This window comes from Ahaetulla prasina, chromosome 3 (assembly GCF_028640845.1).
Source record: "Ahaetulla prasina isolate Xishuangbanna chromosome 3, ASM2864084v1, whole genome shotgun sequence".
Lineage (NCBI taxonomy): Eukaryota > Metazoa > Chordata > Lepidosauria > Squamata > Colubridae > Ahaetulla > Ahaetulla prasina.
Window position 1 is genome coordinate 127232630 of NC_080541.1, and position 24409 is coordinate 127257038.

The following is a 24409-nucleotide window of genomic DNA, read 5'->3' on the forward strand; positions in this document are numbered from 1 at the left end:
CTAAATCAGAAGCGACTCAAGATCAATTAAAGTGAGAATTTTATTTCATAGTCAAATTATGGACATCACCCCTTGATGTAGGTCAGCGATGTCAAACTCACAACAACATGTTGTCGTCATGTGACAAATCACAACTTTTTCCCCTTTGCTAAAATGGAGATGGGGTGGCCAGCGTGTGACGCACCTGGCCCATGGCCTGTGAATTTGACACCCCTGATGTAGGTAGAACAATTAACCTGAACAATTTTAAAAGAGGATTTACCAAATTCACAATATGTAAGACTATTAACTAAGCGGAATGATGATCATCAACAGAGGCAGAGGATCTGTTAGTGTTGATTTCTGTGGGACATGAGAGAAGGATCTTGTTGCTTTTATGTATTTCCCACTGGCACATGGTTCTACCACTTTGAGAACAGTACACCAGGCTAATCCAATAGCACAATTCTTTTTGCCCGTGGCCAGCCTTTCTACCTAAATCTCTGACTTTTATATATAGAGATTTTAAAGTGATATATTATCCGCCTTCTTTTTCTTCATTGATCCAATAATCCAATCAATGCTCTTTCAGAGATTTAGAATGCTCCTATGAACATGATTGTCCTAGCCTTATCTTTTTTTCAGTAGATCATATGGAGGAAAACTTCCTTTATGGATGATTACTTTGGATTTAAGGAAACTTTTCATTAAGTCCCCCATTGAGGGAGATGGGCGGTCTAGAAACCCGAAATATAAATAATTAAAAGTCTTATCAATTAATTTAAATTAATCCTCATACACTGGCAATTACTCAAGACACAGGTTTTATTTAATTAATTGATATTAACAGGCTGCTAACAATTACAGGTAGCCCTCGACTTACAACAGTTAATTTAGTGACTGTTCAAAAATACAATGGCACTGAAAATAGTGACTTAGGACCATTTTTCACATTCACAAATGTTGCAGCATCTCTATGCTCATGTGATCAAAATTCAGATGCTTGGCAACTGACTCATATTTATGACGGTTGCAGTGTCCCAGGGTCATGCGATCCCCTTTTGCAACCTTCTGACAAACAAAGTCAATGTGGAAGCCAGATTTGCTTAACAGCTATGTCATTAATTTAACAACTGCAGGGATTCACTTAACAACTGGGGCAAGAAAGGTTGTAAAATGGGGCAAAATTCACTTAACAAACACCTCACTTAACAACAATAAATTTGGGCTCAATTGTGGTCGTAAATTGAGGACTACCTGTACTGATTTAGATTGCTCATGTAAGCAGGTAATAATTATAGATATAGGTCCTGTAATCCAGTTTGTGAACTATTCAATTTGTAGATGGCTGTAGGATGGATCAGAAGATATTAGTTATTCACCTGTGTTTATCTTTCTGATAGAGCATTAGGCTAGGGGTGGGGAGGAATCGCTCAGTTGGAACAGGTACTTGATATTGCTTTTGCTAGCCCTAGCTCTCCCCTCCCCTCACCCAAATGACATTTTGTAGTTGAAATGCACTGATTTATTTGAAACTGGTAGTTTTATTTTTTGAATTAGGACCAAGCCAAAGTTATTTAGTGGTCTGATGTTCGGCCATGGAATGTTAACAACAACTGTAGTAAGCAAGGAATTGCTAATTCAAGGCAGTCATTTGCATAGTACAACTGTAAATGAGCTTGTTGCATCTTCTATAACAGACATGTTTCATAATAATTTCATCCATTTCTGCACGACTTCTGTTATATGAGAAGGAAAGTAGTTGTCCCATAATAATCACCTTCATGTTATTTATGATTACAGAAGTATCTCCAAGTGTATAATAATACATTTCACTGAATCTACGATGAATTTCTTACATAAAAACAAAGTGTAAAGCAAGCTAGACGTTAAACTGCCTATTGCGAATAAAGCCCAGCTCATCCTGAATGTTTCAGAAATTTGTCATGATGATGTGCTGAAATTAATTCCACGTTTATTAACTTAAACTAACATTGACATGAGATGGGGAGTTAATGAAAAAAAATAAAACGTTTTTTCTTCTGAAATGTCCTTAAGGGAGTCAAGATCTATTAAGTGAATTATTGCAATATACTTTACTCACTGAGATCAAGCTAAAATGTGAAGTTAATGAAACACAAAGCTTTTTTCCTTCTGAAATAACCCAGAGGAATTCAAGATTTAGTGAATTGTAGCAATGTATTTCTCATCTATATAATTTTTTAATTATCCTTTTCTCCTACATCCACTTATTTTCACAAGTAAAATATAAAGTCCTTTTGGACTTTGTGGCACCATTTCCTATGTGCCATCCGTCTCCAAGCCCCAGAATAAGCAATTCATGGAAAAACACATTTTCTGAGAAATAGGAACTGTCGAGTCAGCAGCTGGGATGAAATCAAGGGGGTTGGCAGAGGATTTGAACCCACAACTTTGTAGTTCAGAGCCAAGACTGCTATCTGTTGAACGGCAGTTATGTTAATTAAATGTGGGTATTCCAAGTACTTCCTTAGAATAATATTATTATTCCCGATCCTTCTATTTTTCTTGAGCAGATTTAGTGCTGGTCTGCTTTCTTCATGAACTGGCTGCAGATGTTTTCAATTGCTCCTTAATTTTTTTTTCATGTTCTTATATATACAGTAGCTTCTCTTGTAATTCCATTCTATATTACTCTTATGGTGGTTATCGAGCAGTTAGATGTTCCTGTCAAAAGCACTGCCTGATGTTCAGGTATAAGTCATCTCTTGGGTTAGAGATTTCCAAAACAATATTTTATTATTTAAGGCATTTAGCAACAATCTTGCCCCACAAATGGAAATCCCCTGCACTGTAATTTGCCAGTTCTATAAAGAGCTGAATTGCACATTTTCAAATGAGTGGGCCTTGTTTTGTTAAGCAGTATGATTGAATTGGTACATCATGAGGGTTATTATGAATAGGTTTGCTATACATCTTGTTTGGCAGAACATCTGTTACCAAATTAAATGCAAGTAATACTTCTTTCTAAATCATTCAATAACTTCCACATATAACTATTTGAATTCCCCTTGGGCCACTCACAAGAATATTTGGGAAGAGTTGCAATGGAAATAATGCTCAAGAACTAAAATATGTATTACTGAGATGACAAATACACACATTTGTATTTACCAATATATAAAGGATTCCCAGAAGCATTCTCTATTTGAGTAATGTGGGCTGGTTTGGTTTGATCTTCAGTTGCACCTTCAAGACCAAATAGGTTGTGATCTTACCTATTGCAAACTCATAAGCAGTATCATCTCCATCTCTTTGGGAGAACTGAAATAGGAGATAAAAGCAGAGGGAGAATTGGAAAGAAATTAATGGAAAAGTAAAGGAATAAAAATAGGAAAATATAAGGTGTGTGTTTTGGTCCTATAACTAGTTTTTGGTTTTGAAAACCACTGCTATTAGTGGCTTTAGAGTAAGTGGACCAAGTTCATCTGAACTATTTTCAGGCCTGGAGTTAATGTATGCTTAAAATGGGATTAACTTCTTGAAGGATGTAGTATATGTATATAATCAAAATAAGGTAAATAAAAATATGCTTTCACCTTTTGCTTTCACTGTCAGTCAAAGACATAAACCACCTGTTATTTTGTATATGAAGTCTGTTTAGACAGACAGAGTAGTGTGGCACCTAATTGACTATGAAGTATTTAGACAGATGTAATTATGTGGCACCTAATTGTGTTCTTGGAAGCACAGACATGTTTCTAATAGTGCTGCAGAATCCATCCATAACGCCATAGTGAGTGTTTCAGCCTGCTGCTAGTTTGGCCATGTTCTATTTGGCTCATTTGTATATATATAATCAAGCAATGAGACTTCCATCTTTCTGCAGACCAAAACAGCTTTCTATTTTGAAAAACAGCATCTGGAAAGAAAGAGAAAGAACTGAGAAACCATATTCACGTTGCTAAATCCTGCATCTTCATTAATAATGAAATACTCAAGTTTATGTATTTGCCTTGGTGACATCTCTAGAAGGAGCAAGGACTTCTTTTATTTTGGGGGGGGTTAGGGGGTTAGGGGGATTGGGGTTTTAAAAGTCAAAATATCCTACCAGCAGTTTAGCATCATAACACAAAAATAAATGTTTTCCATTAAATTCCAAGATATGATCTTGAGAGCTTTGGCAGTGCGCATGATTCAGTATTTTACAAATTAAAATACTAATCAATCTAATCAATCAATTTGCAGATGAAAAATAAAGGTTATGAAAGGTTGTTCTTGCATGCCAATTTTTAGGTGTCCTTATCTATCTATGCCTAATCTACATTGAAATTTATCAAAATCTAACCTAAATTATAGGATATAGAAATAATAATACTATTAGTAGTTGTAAAAGGCCTGCGTTACATTGCCTTTTAAATGTAATCCTGTTAAAAATGAAACAAGATTATAACCACTCCCAATATCATATTCCAGGAAAGTACATATGGATAAGTGCATATATATTCCCCAGACGTTGGGATTAAAACAATGCAAGCATGAGTAGACAAGACTATAGAGAAATAATCTGTCAACTATATAGAACTATTTGCTACTTAGCCATGTGAGAAAAAGAAATGATAGAGATGGGGACATCCCAATTTGCATGGGTGCCATCATATCAGTGCTGCTCATAATCTTAAAACAGATGAAGACAGTGAATCTGATGGAAATTTTGTGTAACAAAATATCAGTTTTGTACAACTGTTGAACTTCTACTCATTGTCTTGTATTTTGAAATGCCAATGTCCTATGAGCCTTATCTCTTAGTTTTATCTTAGATTCATGTGATACCTAAGTGTGTGTTCGTTGACATAAAACATGTCTAATTCCTTTGCATTTTTCTGTAACAACAAAACAGAATAACAAAGTTGGAAGGTCTTGTAGTCCAACCCCTTCGGAGACTCTGTTCCAAAATGGTTGTCCAATTTCTTTTTGAAAAGCTCCAGTGATGGAGCACCCACAACTTCTGAAGGCAAGCCGTTCCACTAGTTTATTATTCACAGTGTAGTGTCCAGTGGGAAAAGATTGATCTAATAAAACATGCATTATTGTGTTCTATAGTCACTTGCCTCACAACTGGTGCAAACCAGAACAAGGACATAGAATGCTTTGAAATCGTGAATAAGTTTCACTCATTGCATATCTGTTACAACATGGGAAATAACGAGCTATTCAATGAGTTCTGTTGATAATTAAGTATTGTGTATTATGGCAGTTTGGCTGTATAATTGTGCAATCTGGTAAGAACATTTCTTTATCATCTACGATTATAATGAAAAGTAAGAACAGATTCCAGAGTGAAAGCCTGGTTAGTCACTTGCAATACTACCAACAAAGAGACCTGGAGCATTTAAAATAAAACTGCATTTGTCTAATGCTTTGGAGCCCAAGATGTCAGGTGCATTTTTCTGGCTAGTACATATCCTAGAAAACCTTTTGTATTTTTTCAATTAAATAAATGCTCCGAATTGGTCAGTTTTATTGTTGATTATCAATTTATATGCTGCTTCAGTTATGAAAACAGTTGTATGTCAGGAGGAATGAATAATATCCTTGAGGGAATGGACTTTTATTTTGTTGCAAAATCTATTCTAGCTACTCCTCCCTTTCCGCATCTTCTAAATTCAGAGGAACTTTCTTATCTTTCGCAGGTTAAACAAATTGTTTCCAAATTTCCTGAGCAAATCTTTTCCCTTGCTTTTCTCTTTTTTAAAAGTGTTTTTTGCTTTCTTGTTACAATGCTTTCTATTGTTAAAATACACTTTTTAATTTCAAACCAGAGTCACTTTTTCCAATCTGGTTGACCAACGCTGCAGTAGATTTGAATAATACAAGTTTTGTGCTCTTGTTATGCAATGTAATTAATAGAGGCAGCATTTTTTAAGATCTATCTTAGACTCAAGAGATGTATTTACACACCTTGAATTACTCTGTTTCTACGGATTTTATAGTGGGTGAGTAGTATAGCAGCCATAATGCATTCTTTGAAAGACAGAAAAGAAATGTGGCAATTTTCAGAGAGAATGGAACGGAACTTTTATAACTCAAATATAAATATGTTGACATATTGAAAAGTTTTCCATAAATGTCACAAGGTTACTCATGTATCTCATAGAGCGACACTGCAATAACGAAGTAATTCAAACATCTATGAAAAATATAAATCTTTACTTTCAATTGTGACTTCACTTTACAATCATTCTTTCATCCTATATTTTATTGTTCCTGGAAGATGCAGGAGCAACATTGGGTTTGCTACCAGCATCTGTTATTTTAAAGCTTATGACCTGAGTTTCTTATTTAATTTCTTATTCATATATATCTACAGTGAAATTTCAAATAAAATAGCCAATCAATCCACAAGAATAACTTAAACAAGTCGCTAGTCTAAAACCTTCATACTGTAGGAAATACTATTAACTTCTGAAGTGATTGCTATTCAAGATAAAGAAACAGATTCCCCCCACCCCAATAAATTCTCTCTTTGATCTAGAGGAAATAGAGTAGGTTGATGAGGATCTTCAGAAGACCCCTGCTTTTGATGACCATAACGCTGTAACAGAGATGGAATCTAGAGAACGGCATCTTCAATTGAAAGTGTGATTATTAAAAGATCATTGGTTTACATTCCTATATCGATCTATACTAGAGATGGTATTCAGCCGAACCAGTAGTGGAAATCGCTAGTGGGCCCGCCCACCTGCCCCAGCTGTATGCCGCCCTATTAGGCATGTTTTTGAGGCTGGGTTCATGTGCGGAAGGCGCACAAGCAAGCAAAGCGCATGCGCAGAAGGATGTGCACCTGCATGGACGTGGGCACCTCACATTTGCGAACCGGTAGGGAAAGTAAGTGAATACCTCCCCTGAACTGTACAACATATTTGTGATAGGCTATATAGAGTCCTGAATCATGGGCAACCAACTCTTAACTAAGCATTCATTATTATCTTTGATTTAGTCAAGGTCCACAGGGAGACATTCCTTCACCCTTTATTATAAGGTTGATTATCCTATTGTGGATTTGTGATCAAAACTCTGAGGCCGTGAAATTCCAATTTGGTGTGAACAGCCCCCCCACCCAAAGAAATTAATATACTTTATCCTCTGAAATTTCCTTTGTCTGTCCTGCTGTTGCTGTATCTTCCCTTCAGCTTTTCAAGGTAAAATCAGGAAACTTGCAGGAAGGCTATATTCATTGAGATAGGCTATAATAACAGAATCTTGAAAGTCTGATTGTGGTTGTCTTTCCCTCCCTCCTATACCTCAGTGAGTCATGGTGGAGTTAGTCTCCCTCTCTTCTTAATACTATCTCCCTTCCTAGGTCTTAAGGAAAGTTTCTGTCCTCTTGATTTACATAATGATTTGCTTTCCTCTACACTTCCTTTGCTCAGTCGAGTAGAAAATGAAACTCTGCTACCTTCACTGAGCTTGGTCTCAGAGATAGCCTCCCCATTTCTTAATTGGCAGCTCTCTTTTACCTCTGTCACCATCCAAAATAGATTTTGAGTGGGGAACTGCAAGATTAAAAGGACTTTCCATTACACCTGCAGACTTTTGTTTGCATGAAAGTGAGATAGATACCTTTTGTATTGCCACATGCCTTTTAAAACAAAACTCTTGTAGATAGAAGTTTCTGTACACATGTGAACAAAGGTATGGGTGATAGATTTGGTAACTGTTTCTTCTTAAGGATGGCTAGAATGTCTCAGGTTCTGACAACTGCAGATTCAATTTGTTGGTGATTTTGTTTAGAGTTATTAGTAATTATTCCTAATTATTTGTAATTATTTGTCTATTTCAAAATTGGGTATTCTGAAAGTAATGGCGTTACTACTCTTACTTACAATGTTATGTGTGATGTACAAATATATCTATTATTACTATTTATTAAACTTATTTGTCATCCATCTTGTTTTAAAGCATTTATTCATCCATTCTCTCTTAATTGTTAAAAAACTTGTCTGGTGAAATCTAAGTAGTCTGTATTTATATTGTAGATGCTGTTTCCTGTTGAGATCAGCACGCCCTGTTCTATGCATGTAGTGCTTTGGCTAGTCAGATTAGTGTGAAGTATCTAAAATACTAAATTAACTATGGTGTTTTCTTCAAACTCAAGGTTGTTTTCAAAAATGGTTAAAACTACAGTACTGTGTTTAAAGAACTGAAAATACTATCTGTCAAAAGACGAAAAGGAGCCATACTAGCCAGCTAAAAAACTTTACTCCTTGCAATCACTTTTAAAAATCAGCAAGGTTTGGGAGAGATACAGCTCTGAAAAAAATCTTATAGCTTTATCTAAGTTACCATTTTAAACTGCTTTAAGCAATTAGCAGTCTCCCCTTTTCCTTAAGAGAAACAGAGAGGCAGTGAAGAAATTCCATCCCATTGTTTTTTGGAGGAAAGCTTTACAGTAATGGTTTCATGAACAATTTGGCACTGATTACAGTTATCATATGTGGTTTTACCTTACACGTCTTTACAATCAAGATACAAATAATCTTTGACATATAATTGTAATTGAGCCTGGAGTTACAGTCATAATTCACTGTGATCATAAGTCAAGGTATCACATGACTGGATTCAAAGTTATGACTGTTTTTTATGGTGATTATTAAGTGAATGTTGTGGTTGTTAAGTAGGCACCACAGTTGTTAAGTACATTTATTTTCCCCAGTGGGCATTTTTTGCCAGAAACTACAGGTAAACTGGAAAAAAATGGATGCAAGTTGTGTCCATGTGACTCAATAGTGGGATGCAAATCCCGGCACTACTGGTTTGCTATTGGTAGCACGCGGCACACGTGATTACTTTGCAAGTGCGCGGCACTTCTGTGCATGCGCAGAGTATTTTTGATGATGTCTGGGTGGGTGAGTGGAGCCTCCCGCCACTGCCATTACCGGTTCAACCGAACTGGGGCAAACCGGGAGCAATCCACCACTGATGTGACTATGGGACACTGCAAACAGCCATAAATGTGAACTGGTTGCCAAGATCCCAAAATGTGATCACATGACCGCAGGGATGTGTACGGCCATTGTAGCTTTGAAAATGGGTTATAGTTCTGGGGTGGTCTGGGTTAAGCTATTTGTTATAAGTTGAGGATCACTGAACTGTTACTAAGTGATTGGTTGTAAGTTGAGGACTACCTGGAAATCCACTTTTTTCCTTTATTATACCAGCAGCTATTAACCAAATGTATTTTGTTTTTAAAAAATAAACCAATAGGAGTCTGTAGTATTCCTATTAACATTTCATAAAGCTCCATTACATTTGAATTTGAAGGATACAAAACATATTTATTTGACAGTGTTTACAACCCAACTCCATCCCAAAGGGCTCTTGATGGTATTCAACATTCTACAATACCAAAACTAAATAATACATATCTAAATCAGAACAACTTCAAAAACAAAAATATAACCCCAAAGAATACCAAGAATGGAACCTCAAACAAAATCCAAGATAGGCACTCAGCTGTGATTAAAAGGAATAAAACCATCTTTTAACTTACTTACTCGGCAACGGGGAAAGAGGCTGTACATACTGTACTTCTGAGGGAGAATAATCCATAAAATTGGGCTGTTACAAACAAGATTTGTCTCAGACATCACTTTAAGCTTTGCTGGCTGAGGAACTCTGGGAGTTGAAGTCTACAAGTCTTAAAGTGACCAAGGTTGGAGACCCCTGTATTTCATAGCAGCATGTTAGAATCCTAAAACTTTGGAAATAAAACCATTTCACTGGAAATAGAAACACTGATCAAATTTACAAGTACCTTTTTAATGGGAAGAATGTTTGGTTGCTTTTATCTTGCAGCTGGAAGACAAAATAAGGATTCTCCATGTAGAGGGTACATTCTTTTGGTGATGGTGGTAGTAGTATAATTTTTGAGATAAAAGACACATACAAGCAATGACTTGATTCCAGTTTGTTGTAAAGAAATGGGGGGATTTGTTGCTATTCTCTTCCTGTTTCCTTCTCTCCTGTGGGCAATTATTTTTAGTTGCAGAATCAGAATCAGAAAGAAAATAGAAAAGGAAATGTTAACTTTGCCCTGTACTGTAATAAACACTTCATTGCCTTCAATCAGTTTCTCTTAAAAGACTCTTAAAAATCTACAGTTCGCGTAAAAAATGGCAGGCAATGGTTTTGGTCCTCCCCAAAGGCCAAAGACTCAACTGCATTAAGATGTCTTTCTCCTCCAGCCTGGTGCTTATATAGCTCTCTCCCATTCTTGCATTTTCATCCCAGCTCCAGCCTCACATGCCTTCTTCCATTCCCTTCTAATACAGGGAGTCCTTGACTTGCAACTATTTATTTAGTGACCATTCCAAGTTATAATGGCACAGAAAAAAGGGACTTATGACCGTTTTTCACATTTATGACCACTGCAGCATTTGCATGATCAAAATTTTGACACTTAAGCAACTGGCTTATACTTATGATATAATGGTTGCAGTGTCCTGGGGTCATGTTTTGACCTTTTGTGACCTTCTGACAAGCAAAGTCCATGGGGATTCACTTAACAACCGTGCTACTAACTTAACAACTGCAGTGATTCACTTAACAACTGTGACAAGAAAGGTCATAAGGGAAAAATTAACTTAGCAACTGTCTTGCTTACTTTAACATACTTGTAACATAAATTTTGAGCCTAATTGTGCTTGTAAATCAAGGATTACCTGTATAATCCCCTCTTCAGAGTGACAGTCAAGTTCTAGACAGAGTTTGCATAGGACACTTGTCCAGACATAAGTGAATATCAAGCTTAACAAGGCACTGAGAATGTTGCTTCAGCAGACTTTCGCATTAAACATATTCTGCCATGAGGATCCTCTTTTACCTTTCTTCACCCATTCCCTCTTTTGTAATCTCACACTGCGATGGCCGTGATCCACATTTTGAGAAACAGTGGTTTAAAGAATTGGAAGAGAAGAGCTCCATGTATACCCCTATATGGTATGAAGTTTTATCCTTGAATCGGAAGTGTTGCACAGCTCTATTAAGCATGGAAACTAGAAGACAACCCAGTGTCCCAATTTTTACTCTGGAAGTTCTCCCCATCTTCACATTCTATATGGCATTGACCGGAAGAAGAAAAAGACCTTTTTCTTAAACACGTCTGCCTCCATTGATGAGTGAACTCACTTATTTTTGTGAGTCTTCTGCCTCATCTTTTAAAATTTCTTTTATTTTCTAAAACACATATGCAATTCACTTAAAAAAAACTTTAAAAAATAGAAAAGAGACCAGCTCACACAATCTAAAAATACAAACTTCTGTGTGTGTGTGTGGCGGGGGGGATGTACTGTATCTTATATCAATAGCCACTAGTTTACTCGTCTTCTGCTTCAGCTTACAGTACATCCAATGCAATGACCAGGATTAAATGAATAAATGGTTTGTTGGGTGGACAGAAATCTGTATCTCTCATACAAGAGTTGCTGTGTATAATTGGAGACAGAATAGAGCCATGAAATGGATACCCATAGCCTTTAGGGCTAGACGAAATTACCTTATAACCATGAGGGCAAACCTATGGCACACGTGCCACAGGGACACACGGAGCCATATCTGTGGGCACACAAGCATTACCCTAGCTCAGCTCCAGCGCACATGCATGCACTGGCCAGCTGATTTTCGGGCCTTCCGGGCCCACCGGAAGTCAGGAAATGGGCTGTTTCTGGTCTCCGGAGGACCTCTGGGATGGTGGGGAAGGCCGGTTTTGCCCTCCCCAGGCTGCAAGAAAGCCTCTGGAGCCGGGGGAGGGTGAAAAATGGGCCTATCGGGCCCACCATGCCATTTCATGCCAAAAGCGGGGGAAGCATGGGGGGGTCGTGTGCGCATGCGCGGGGGGGGGCAGGGCACATTGAATTATGGATATGGGCATGCACGCGTGTGATCCCTCCTTGCACTTCTTTTGGCACATGACGGTAAAAAGTTAGCCATCACTCTAGCATTACTAATTAGAGAACAGCTTGCTTTCTATACATTATTTATATACACAGCATAGGCTGGTTAGGAATAAGTGACCAGACTGTATGCATCTCACAGTGGATTGTGTTTTGGCCCAATGGGGCACTTGAGAAAACTTTCCGAGATTTTTACACATGGATTTCAGACTGTGGCATCAGGCAAGCAGCAAAAGCATTTGTGAGAGGAGATATACTCTTAATCAGATGTGTTCGCTTTCACTGGAGTAAATGTTCTGCCTACAGAACATTTTCATTCTGAGATGATTGTTATCAGTGATTGCTCTATACACTTTAGAGATAGAACTACTTGTTCCTTTGGGAAGCATGTGTTCTCTTAACCCTGTTTTTTTTTTTTTTTGTTTTTTTTGGGATGCAGAATGAATGCAGGGATGGAGTGTGTAACGGAGGAGACTGCTCAGAGGATGGAAGTGTTTTAACCTCTCTTTGACTTATTAATCCTCTGTTGCAAATCTTCCTTCTCTGAGTCTGCTTGCTATGTTGGTTGGTTCAGTTGGTTCAGTTTCCCGGTATCACTTCTTGGCTTGTAGAAACAATTGCATTTGTAATTGTGGTTGCAAAAGAGCACGGTCACACAAAAATTAAGAATTATTTTTCCCTCATCTTTCTCTTGATGGAGGAATACTGACAGATTCCTATATGCATAGAAATATGAGAAAGTATCATTGAGGTTAGAAGGATTCAGCTTCAGAACTCATATTCATAGGGTTGGACTATTAATTTGCAATTTCTTTTCTCTGAGGAAAAGTCAGCTATTTTTAATAGAATAAAAATAGTCCTTGATTTGCAACCATTCATTGGATGACTATTCCCTTAATAACAATTTAAATTAATAACAGCCTCAGAAAGGTTGCTTTGTGGCCTGTGAAACACTTCTGACTTTTATAAAACATTTCACTCAGACACATCACGTGTGATCATGTGCTTATGTTCTGCAACCTGTTTGCACTTGCAAATGGTTGCCAAGTACCCATGATCATGTGCTCTTTGATGAACATATCTTTTCTTTTATGTACACTGAGAGCATATGCACCAAGACAAATTCCTTGTGTGTCCAATCACACTTGGCCAATAAAAAATTCTATTCTATTCTATTTTTTTTTCAATCTTCTTTGCTGGCTTCCCCAGAAGCTTAATGGGGAAGCGACAGGAAAACTTTTAAGCTGCTGCTGTTGCCTCTTGAGAGAACTCCCTCTCTTCTTTGATGGCTGCCTGAAAGAATTGCCTGTTGAAGGATTTCAGCTCCAGGCCAATCCAAACCATCATAGAGCTGAAAACTCTTGGCAGGCAGCTTGTTCAGCCAATCCCCAGAGCAAAAAACTGCTCACCGAAGGATTTCAATTCCATATGTGCTTGGATTGGCCTGAAGCTGAAATCCTTCAAAAGGCAGCTCTTTTAGTCGGAACCTGTTGATTAGAGGGAACTAAAGCAGAATTCTCAGCTCCTGAATGGCGAGGCAGCATAATAAGCTAAAGAATGAGACATGCCTCATGGTTGTTGGGGGGCTGGCATATACTGCCACATATGAGTATGTCTCTGTTCAAGGGTTAAAAATCTTTTTTTGGCAGGGAGGATTTTCAGCTTCTGAGCAGAGACATACTCACATACAGCCTGCATCAAACCTCCTATGGTCTCCCCCACATCCCTGACGCACTCTAGGCTCCTTACCTGAGACTTCATCCACTTAATGACAGGGAAGTCTGGAATTGCAGTCATTGACTAAAGCAGTCACAGGCTGTCTTGCTTAATGACTGCTCTGCTCAACAATTGACATTCCGGTCCCAATTGTGGATGTAACTCAAGGATTACCTGTAACTATATATCTTTCTTATAATTATATAGACTTAGAGCTGGCAACCTTTTAAGATTTTGGTTACCACCTTTAAAGCGCTCCATGGCTTAGGGCCCGGGTACTTACGGGACCGCCTGCTGTTACCCTATGCCTCCCACCGACCCGTACGCTTACACAGAGCGGGCCTTCTCAGGGTGCCGTCCGCCAAACAATGTCGGCTGGCGGCCCCCAGGGGTAGGGCCTTCTCTGTTGGAGCTCCTACACTTTGGAACGAACTTCCCCCTGGTTTACATCAAGTGCCTGATCTTCGGACTTTTTGCCGTGAGCTGAAAACGCACCTATTTATTCAAGCGGGACTGGCTTAGAAGTTTTACTAAATTTTAATTGGCGCTATTTATATTTTAGGGTTTTAAACTGTTTTAAATTTTGGCCATCTTGTAATATGTTTTGTTTTAGTCTTGTTTTAAAGTGTATATTGTGGATTTTTATTTGGCTGTTCACCGCCCTGAGTTCTTCGGGAGAAGGGCGGTATAAAAATCGAATAAAATAAAATAAATAAAATAAATAAATAACCTTTTTACTGTTAAACACCACATTTTCATGGGAAGTAATATATTGAGACAGACCACATGAGAGTTATAGTAGAGTGGAAAAAGCAAAAGGAAAGGTTGGCAGAACTACCTGATCTTCTATAATATGCTTCTTTCCTTTTACTCCCCCTTTCTGATATAACCTTCTGTCTACCTTCCAACACAGTAGATTGTCAGAAAAGTTAGGAAAAGGTAAAAAATGGCCTTCAGGGAAAAAAAAAAAAGCTTAGCTCCAAGCTGTCAGTCCTGATATGTTCTTGGAGTACTGAGTAGCCTCCATAGTCCTATCACATTATTTTAAGGGGAAAAAATGTTGCAAAAGAGTTGTAGTTACTTTTTAAAAAAGCTTACCAGATATTTTAACCCACTATTGGAAAAGTTGAGTCAATTTGTGTAGCGGTTAAAGCATCAGACTAAAAACAGGGAGACAAGTCCCACCTTAGGAACAAAGTCAGCTAGGTGATCTTGGGCCAGTTTCTCTCTCTCAGCCCTAAGAAGGAGGCAATGTCAACCCACTTTCAAATTATTGCCAAGAAAACTCTGCCCATCACCATCGTCGATGGGACCCAGCGAGGCCGCGCATTTGCCTCGGGATGGTTTCACGTGCCACTTCTGGTACGTGAGCGGCACGCGAGAACGGGAAAGGTTCGCCAACACTGTTCTAGTTACTGATTTGGAATAGTAGAAACTCATAACAGGTGAAGAGCATTTCCATGGAACTTTGAGTTAAATAACAGTGAAATGTGAAAGTAAGAAGATAATCCTTTAAAAACAACATGACTTTTCTTGACCTTCAAGGAGGTATCATATGTTCTTCATTCTTAAGTCCTGCTGATGGAAAATTGCCCTTCAGCTATAGAAGTGCCCTTTGAAAAGCAATCAATGTGGTTTACTTGTAGGTGGACAGCTGGCCAAGAAGCAAACCCAAAAATCCCCCTTGTTTTCAGGAATCATGTCAGAAAAGAGACAGTCTCTGATTGAATCCAGATTGAGCTGTTTCCTGTTAGCGTGCTAACTCAGCCTGCCGTGTCTTATTCCACAAGTTAGTGTTATTGAATGGTTGCCTGCCAAGGCTCTCTTAAAAATTTGGGGGCAGAACTGCTTTAATAACGCAGACCACGCATGCGTGAAGTGGCACGTGTGCCAGAGGTTTGCCAACATGCATGCGTGATGAACCGCCACATTTCTGGGGTCACCAGCACCACGTGCTGGCGGCCAGCTGGCGGCGCGTGTTTGAGCACAGAACACGATGGGACCCTGCCAAGCTTGTTGGGACTGGACTGGTTCCGAGCATTGGGCATGGGGTGACTGGAATCTTCAGAAAGCGAAGTCGACCTCAAAGACGCACTCATGAAGGAGTTTGGGGCGTTTTCAAAGACTGCCTGGGCAAGTACAAGGGACCCCTATCTCTTTAACTTAGACCCCAAGTTGCCCTATCCGTCTAAAGGCTAGGAGGGTCCCGTTAGCCCTAAAGCCCAGGATTGACCGGGAACTGGACAAGCTAGTAAACCAGGAATTCTAGTGCCAGTTGACCATGCTAAGTGGGAGACCCTATAGTCACCCCAGTCAAACCGGACGGGTCAGTCCGGTTGCGCTGACTATAAGGCAACGCTTAACAAAGCGTTGCAAAGAGTGCTTACCCGTCCGGTGGTACAGCACTTACTGCACTCAATGGGGCAAGGGCAAGTTTTGCCAAGCTAGACTTGGCCCAAGCCTATCAACAGCTGCCCTTAGATAGCAGCACAGCCAAGCGCAGACAATTGTGACTCACAGAGGGGCTTTTAAGTGCACCCGGTTACAGTTTGGGGTTAGTGTGGCTCAGGGTTATTCAGAACCTAATGGAGCGGCTATTGCAGGGCCTACCAGGGTGGTACCATACTTTGACGATGTACTGGTATCCGCTGAGAATCTAGAGGAATTAGGGGTAAGGCTGTGAAAAGTTTTGGGCATTTTCCGGTCTGCCGGTCTCACAGTTAAACTGAACAAATGCCAGATCGGGGTTGAGTCTGTGGAATTCCTGGGCTACGGATAGACAGGAAGGATTCACCCACTGAGAGCAAGGTACGGGCCATCAGGAAGGCCCCGGTTCCAAAGAACAAAACGGAGTTACAGGCATTCTTAGGTCTGGTCAACTTCACGCGGTATTCTTAAGGAATAAGGCAACAGTAGCCGAGCCGCTGCATAAATTACTAGCAAAGACGGCTGCATGGTCTTGGGGAAAGGCGGAAGCTAGGGCATTCGAAGGGGTAAAGAATCTCCTATCGAGTGATAGCCTCCTTATCCAATACAATGGCACGCTGCCATTAGTGTTAAGCTGCGATGCATCTCCCTATGGGGTGGGGGCTGTGCTCAGCCACAGGTTACCAAATGGCACAGAAGCCCCTATTGCATATTACTCCCGAACCATGTCATCAACTGAAAGGAATTATAGCCAGCTTGATAAGGAAGCCTTGGCTATAGTCTCCGGAGTAAAGAAATTCCATGAATATGTATTTGGTCATGAATTCGAAATCATCACGGACCACAGACCCTTGCTAGGGTTGTTGGCAGGCGGGCCGCCCAACGCCCGTGGCACTCTCGCCCAGACTGACCCGATGGACTATCTTCCTAGCGGCATATTCCTACAAATTACTACACCGGCCAGGAAAGGAATTAGGGCATGCAGACGCCCTGAGCAGATGCCCGTTACCAGAGACTATCGAAGACCCCACTCCGGGGATACCAGTTCTGCTAATTGACTCTTTGGACTCTGGCCCAGTCACATCCAAAGAGGTGGCTCGGGCTTCAGACAAGGACATTACAATAAGAACTGTAATTGGTTGGGTACAAAGAGGTTGGCCGCGCCGGGCGGCGTTTTAAAGAGTTTGTAAAAACGTGGGAACTCTCAGCTCAAGGGGTGCCTGCTATGGGGGATCGAGTGGTGATCCCGGAGAAATTGAGGAAAAGGTAAAAAATGGCCTTCAGAGAAAAAAAAAAAAGCTTAGCTCCAAGCTGTCAGTCCTGATATGTTCTTGGAGTACTGAGTAGCCTCCATAGTCTTATCACATTATTTTAAGGGGAAAAAATGTTGCAAAAGAGTTGTAGTTACTTTTTTAAAAAGTTTATCAGATATTTTAACCCACTATTGGAAAAGTTGAGTCAATTTGTGTAGCGGTTAAAGCATCAGACTAAAAACAGGGAGACAAGTCCCACCTTAGGAACAAAGTCAGCTAGGTGATCTTGGGCCAGTTTCTCTCTCAGCCCTAAGAAGGAGGCAATGGCAACCCACTTTCAAATTATTGCCAAGAAAACTCAAGTGACTTCTCCAGGCAGTTGCCAGGAGTCAAGACTGACTTGAAGGCGCTGAAAAAAACCCACATTCTAGATCAATGTTGGTCAACCTATGGCACACGTGCTGGAAGCGGCATGCGAAACCATCCTGAGGCAAATGCGCACCGTCGCCGGCTCCTCGTCGTGTTCCTGTACTCAAATGCGCAGACCACGCATGCGTGAAGTGGCACGTGTGCCAGAGGTTTGCCAACACGCATGCGCGAGGTGGCACGCATGCCTGAGATTTGCCAACATGCATGCGTGATGAACCGCCACATTTCTGGGGTCACCAGCACCACGTGCACAACGGCCAGCTGGCCGGCGCGTGTTTGAGCACAGGAACACGATGGGACCCAGCGAGGCCGCGCATTTGCCTCGGGATGGTTTCACGTGCCACTTCTGGCACGTGAGCGGCACGCGAGAACGGGAAAGGTTCGCCAACACTGTTCTAGTTACTGATTTGGAATAGTAGAAACTCATAACAGGTGAAGAGCATTTCCATGGAACTTTGAGTTAAATAACAGTGAAATGTGAAAGTAAGAAGATAATCCATTAAAAACAACATGACTTTTCTTGACCTTCAAGGAGGTATCATATGTTCTTCATTCTTAAGTCCTGCTGATGGAAAATTGCCCTTCAGCTATAGAAGTGCCCTTTGAAAAGCAATCAATGTGGTTTACTTGTAGGTGGACAGCTGGCCAAGAAGCAAACCCAAAAATCCCCCTTGTTTTCAGGAATCATGTCAGAAAAGAGACAGTCTCTGATTGAATCCAGATTGAGCTGTTTCCTGTTAGCGTGCTAACTCAGCCTGCCGTGTCTTATTCCACAAGTTAGTGTTATTGAATGGTTGCCTGCCAAGGCTCTCTTAAAAATTTGGGGGCAGAACTGCTTTAATAACGCAGACCAAAATTATGCCTTAGATGTTCCGTCAAATGACTTCAAGCATATTGTTGTTGGTAGCTGATAAAATGTACTTTTATTTTTTTAAGCACACAAATGCAAGGAAACATTTTTAATGTCTCCCCCACAACTGTAGCATTCCTTTCCTCTAGAGAACCATCAAAGCCCAAGTCTGAATACTTTCGGGAAGAGCTTTACTCAAGTTTCTGTTTGACCCTGAATTAAATAACCAGGTGTGGTAACTAGAATTCTGATTGGCATTTTGGGGTGCGTGCATAGGGTGGGTGCTATTTCTAAGTGCTAACTACCAAGCACTATTGGGCAAAGTTATAAACTTGAACTAATGAATTAAATGGGAATGTAGGATGAAGTATATCAAAAGCTTATTGGAATGTTTTTATTTGATTGATTGATTGAAGATTCATATGGCCACCCACTCACTCCAGGTGACTCTGGTCATCAGTATTAAAGCCACATTCTGATTTTTATTTCTACAAAGAGAAGAAATACAGTAGGAAAAACAGAGAGAAGATAAAGAAGAAGAAAAAAAATCTCACAGGTTAGTTGCATACACATTTAATCACAGACCTAATGGGTTGATAAATTTTATGGAGATTGTGGCATGCAAAGAAGGAATCTTAATTCCTGTCTCTGCTGCAGTAATCATGACAGTCTGCAGTAAAAATTACCACTGGGAAGCTGAAAATTAAAAAAAAGCACTTTTTCAGACTAATACATTTTACCAAAAGGCATTCATTAGATGCATGTGATGGCTGGGCTGTTGTGGAATTTAAATTAGGATGAGGTGGGAGGAAGGGAGGGGAAGACAGGTTATGCAGACACAGGTTACATGTGCAAAAGAGTACAAATATCTTATAAATTCACAATTGTAATGTGTTACAAACCCATTGTATTTGTTGAGAGGTTCTGAAATTGCTTGAAAACCTTTGAGGTATGTGAGTGAATCTCATTTGATGGTGGTGTTAACATTTTCCAAAATGATTACTTTTGAAGTCTACAATAGAAAGTCCTCTTGTAGGGAGCTGAAATGCTCTGATATTATGTTGTCCTTGTTTTTCATCCCTGATGTCAAACTTGTGTCTTTTAATTCTTTTGTACAAAGTTTCCTTGTTTGTCCTACATAGAATCCAGAGGGGGATTGTTGGCAGTTGGTGGCTTACAATAATTACATTGGAGGAAGCGCATGTGAAGTTATCTTTAATCTTGTATATGAAATTGTTGGAGCAGTTGTGAGTGCTGTTGGTGTAGATGTGGAGGCAAATAGACATCTGGATTTCCTGAAGGTACTGATCCCCATGTTAGCACCATTGTCCTATTTCTTATTGCTTGTTAGAATCTGCTTCAGGCTGGATGCCTGCTTGTTGACTGGAGCGGAGATCCTTTTCCCCTCAACTTTGACAGAATAAAAACTAATAAACAAAGAGAGTGAGTATTCAGGAAGAATTACCGGTGCCTTTTGAAGTATTAAGCAGAGATATAGTTGTATGAATTTGCACAGAGTTGTAAAATGTGTAAACCTATGTTCTATGCTTTTATGGTGAAATGGTGGGAAAATCTTTCACATTGCTTTTCTCATTTTGTCATAAAAACAAGCATGGAAAGTAGCTCTGCACTTTTTACAATTACATGCAAGTTCATACATCTGCATACAATAGTGACTGTATTTCAGAGGAGTGGAAAAGGCCCTTTCACCAGACCCGTACCATCTGGGTGCTGTAGCAGAATTTGGAGAATAAACAAGAGTGAGGTCTTTGAGCTTTTCTCAGTTGGATTTCTGTCTTATATCATATGCATGGATGCTCTTCATAATCTTAAGTGCTAGTGATGGGTCTTCTCTTGAGAGTTTGTTTGTGTCTTCTAGACCTCGCTGGCTTAAAATATTGCCTGATAACATTTCTTTTCCAGAATCTGTTACCGTTAAAGGGATGGACGTATGTGTCCCGTTTGTAGGAGTACAATCTTGTAATCAAATCTATAAAATAATTGAAAAAATTGTGGAAAAAAAATTAAACGTCTCAACCCCTAGATATATTGCCTAACTGCTTATCTACTCCCTTTATTCTTCCTTCCTTTCCTCTTTTGTTCTCAGTTGCCATCTTCCCAGAATGGTTTATTCATTATCTTTGTGGAAACTACATTGCTGGAAAACAAATTTGCACACAAAGTTAGCCTCATGGTTAGCTGTTTATGTGAACAGCTGCCCATGTGGTTTGGCTCAGTACTGCATATGCCAGGTCAGCTTCTTTATGGATTCATCTTTATGCATACATTTAATTACTGTGTCTTACACACACACACACACACACACACACACAGAGTCATCCCTGCTATATGATACAGATATACTGAAATATATATTTCACTAAGATATGCATACAGAAACTTTGTTTCACAAACAAAAGTTGTGGCTTTTTTTTTTTTTTAAAGTAAAGACAGATGAAAGATACCACTGCAGAATGCTAGCTCTGCCTCCTAATGTTTGGTGAAGTATTGACTTCTTCATTTCCCTCTATTTATGGGCCAGGTCATGCCATCACATTACTGGGGTTGGATAAAACACCTCCAAGGATCCTTCTAACTCTGCTATTTTGTTATTCTGTTACTAGTTTCCAGTGAGCTGGAAGTTGTGAGCCCGTTTTGCTAGAGGCTTAAATGTGGAAGACCGTCTTCTGCAGACTTAGAATGACCAATCTGTTTATCTACAAACATTTTATTTATTCAAAATGAGTTTTTGAAAGTCTGTCATGCCTGATCTTCTAAGTTATCTTTGATTCCTGTAGAAAAATAATAAAACTCTTCTGCACATATTCAAATTAGTTATGACTATAGAATAATTGCTTTTATCTGGTGAAATACTATTATATTACCATCCTATTAATGGATTAGGGTTCTCTGTACTTTCATAATTCATTGCTATGCAGATTCCTTTTCCATCTAATTTTTTGAAATGAGATCTTACTATGCTGAACCACTGGAGAGAAAAAATGCCTGCTAATAATTTAACAAGAAAAATGAAACTAGAAAGTACAGTATAGCGTCTGATCCCTGAAATACAAACAAGGGAGGAATGTAACATTGCAACCATAGGTTTATTTGGATTGTCTAGGATTTGGAGGTGAAATCTGGGATTCCTAGAATCCTGGTAAAATAATAAACCCCTAGATTTATTTTAAAAAGAAGAAAGCAAGCTTGGGGAAAACTTAGCTCTTCAAGAAAAGAAAAATTATGATTAAAATGTTTCTGCCTGGTTTCAAGCCAGCAAGCTTTGTTATGTTGAGTGAAGTTTTTTATCATCCTCGGTCAACTGTTATCCTACATCCTCTGACCCACAAAATCTGCAGAGTCCAATTAGATCTCTCAGAATTCATAACGATCAAAAGATGTTTCAGTTAGTCTGTTTGTTTCATTATTTGTTGTTTGCGTCACTGTATGAGCCCAGCTGCTCTGTGGTTTCACTTCTCCAGGTGTTTTCAAGCACCAGCTCTATTTTGTAAACCTGTAAATCTTCAGACCATTTCATCACCCCTGAAAAAATATTGTGTGACTGTTATTTCTACCAATAAGAGTTTATTAATCCCCCTCCTTTTCCTCTCTTAATTTGTCTATTAACCCAGGTTGAAGGGGACCAACTTCCTCCAGGACACACTGTCAGCCAATATGAAACCTGTAAGATCAGGACAATAAAGGCAGGTACTTTAGAGAAGCTTGTGGAGAACCTATTGACAGCATTTGGAGACAATGACTTTACCTACATCAGCATATTTCTATCAACATACCGAGGATTTGCATCTACAAAGGAAGTTCTGGAATTGCTCCTTGATAGGTAAGTTATGAAGAAAGGATTATATATATTTAAAAAATTAGGGCTGTTGGTTTGAGCTCCGAGCTTGACAATTTGGTTGCAAATGTTTCATCACCATTTGAGAAGACATCGTCAGTGCCTTCTGAATTGCGCTCGTTTGTCCGAGCACTGGCCTTTAAATACCCTTTTATATGATGCAGATTGGTGAATGTTATTTGTTTGGATACTTTGGAACAAACAACATTTACCAATTTGCATCACATTTAAAGCCCAGTGCTCGAACAGATGAGCTCAGTTCAAAGCACATTGACAATGTCTCCTCGAATGGGAATGAAATGTTTGCAACCAAATTGTTAAGCTCAGAGCTCAAACCAATAGCCCAGCTATCAACCTGAGCTACTAATATTCAAGTACATTTCAACAATTTAATAAATTAATTAATATAAGAGTTGTTTAAAACAATGGTGTGTTTCAAGAGATTATGCTGAGTGGCAATGTTGGTAGATTAGGGTTTGGTTCTGAACATTCATTTTAAAAGTAAAGGTCTGTCATTTGCTATTCCAGTTTCGTAATCAAGTCTGTGTCTTATTCTGTCCCCAGTATGAATTCACTGTGGGAATTTAATACTATGCAATATTTAGTATCTCAAGTATCTCAGTGTTTATTCCTCAAAGAAACTACAGAGTTCTTGCTCTTTGAGTAGTAAGAAGACAGAAAATAGTTATGGTTTTAAAATGCAGCTTTAATACTGAGTCAATCTATATGTCTGTCTTTTTATATATAATACTTTCTCTCATGCCATTTTTAAACATCCATCTTTATTCTATGCCCTTACTTTTTAAAAATGTTTGAAACTTCATGCCAATGAATTCAATAGATTGTTGCAGACAGATTTGCAAACATAATCCAAATTTCTGGTTTCAATAAGTGTAACATGTTTAAGTATCATTGATTAAAAAGTGAGTTAGGCAGAGGTTCTCAAACTTTTTTGGTTCATTATGCCCAATTTTTTCCAGAAATAATTAGAAGTAAATAATTAAAATTATTTTCACTTATTCTCTGAGCTGCATCCAGAATGTACCTCGAGCTTCTGGTTCACTGCAATGTTATTACAGTACAACAGTATAAGAGTGAATGGCACCTTTATTTTGCAAATCACTCTCCTTCTCATAAATCAGTGGGGACTTTACCTTATTTCAGGGGTGTCACACTTGTGGCCTGGGGGGCCGGATGCATCACACGCTGGCCATGCTCACCCCCGGTTTAGCGAAGGGGGAAAAAGTTACAATACGTCAGGTGACAACAACGTGATGTCGCAATTTTGACACTCGTGCCTTATTCCATGTGAGGATGCTAATAGTTCCATCCATTAGGCAAATCTACACAGAAATCAACCTGGAAAGGAGTCCTTAATTCCTGTTCATCCCAACACACCTGGAAGGCATTAAGCTAGGAAAGGCTGGAATGTACCATTGATTGCTAAAATATTGTTGCCTGATTTCAATTAGAAGATACAATGAGTTCTTAAAAGCCAAGTTCAGCAAAGCCATCAGTCTGATAAAGTAAGTTTTTTCACACTTAACACTACAAAAATGAAATCAGAACATTTTATTTTTTATCTTTTCCCAAGGAATTGTGTTAATGGAGGAGTGGGTGAATGTGCATGTGTGTGTACGTGAGAGAGTGAGAAAACGAACTTTTCATTCTCATAATGATTTCCGCATACTTATTTTTTTTAAGTTACCATGAAGCTGAAATCATGCTTTATTTAGGGTAGAACTTCTGTCTCCTGTTTTACTTTCTGCCAGGATTGTTTTGAAAATCAGTGTCTTCTAAACAATGGAAGAAAAGATAATTGTATTGTCTTACAATATTCATTTTGTCCTTGCAAGGAAATAACTTTTCTGGCCAAGGTAACTAAAGTAACTTCTTCCTATCGCCTGCTTTGTTTTTGTTTTTTGTTTTTTGCATAACTCATGTGATTTCCCATGGTTTGTATTGT

At 39.1% G+C, this 24409-nt stretch overlaps 1 protein-coding gene across 1 annotated transcript in view; it reads left to right on the forward strand.

The window, feature by feature from the left end:
- Positions 1-24409, forward strand: part of RGL1 (ral guanine nucleotide dissociation stimulator like 1) — a 109330-nt gene that overhangs the window by 17805 nt on the left and 67116 nt on the right. Inside the window, exon 3 of the mRNA XM_058175527.1 lies at positions 22220-22428. Within this exon, the coding sequence (XP_058031510.1) occupies positions 22220-22428 (209 nt within the window). The remainder of the gene's footprint in view (positions 1-22219; positions 22429-24409) is intronic.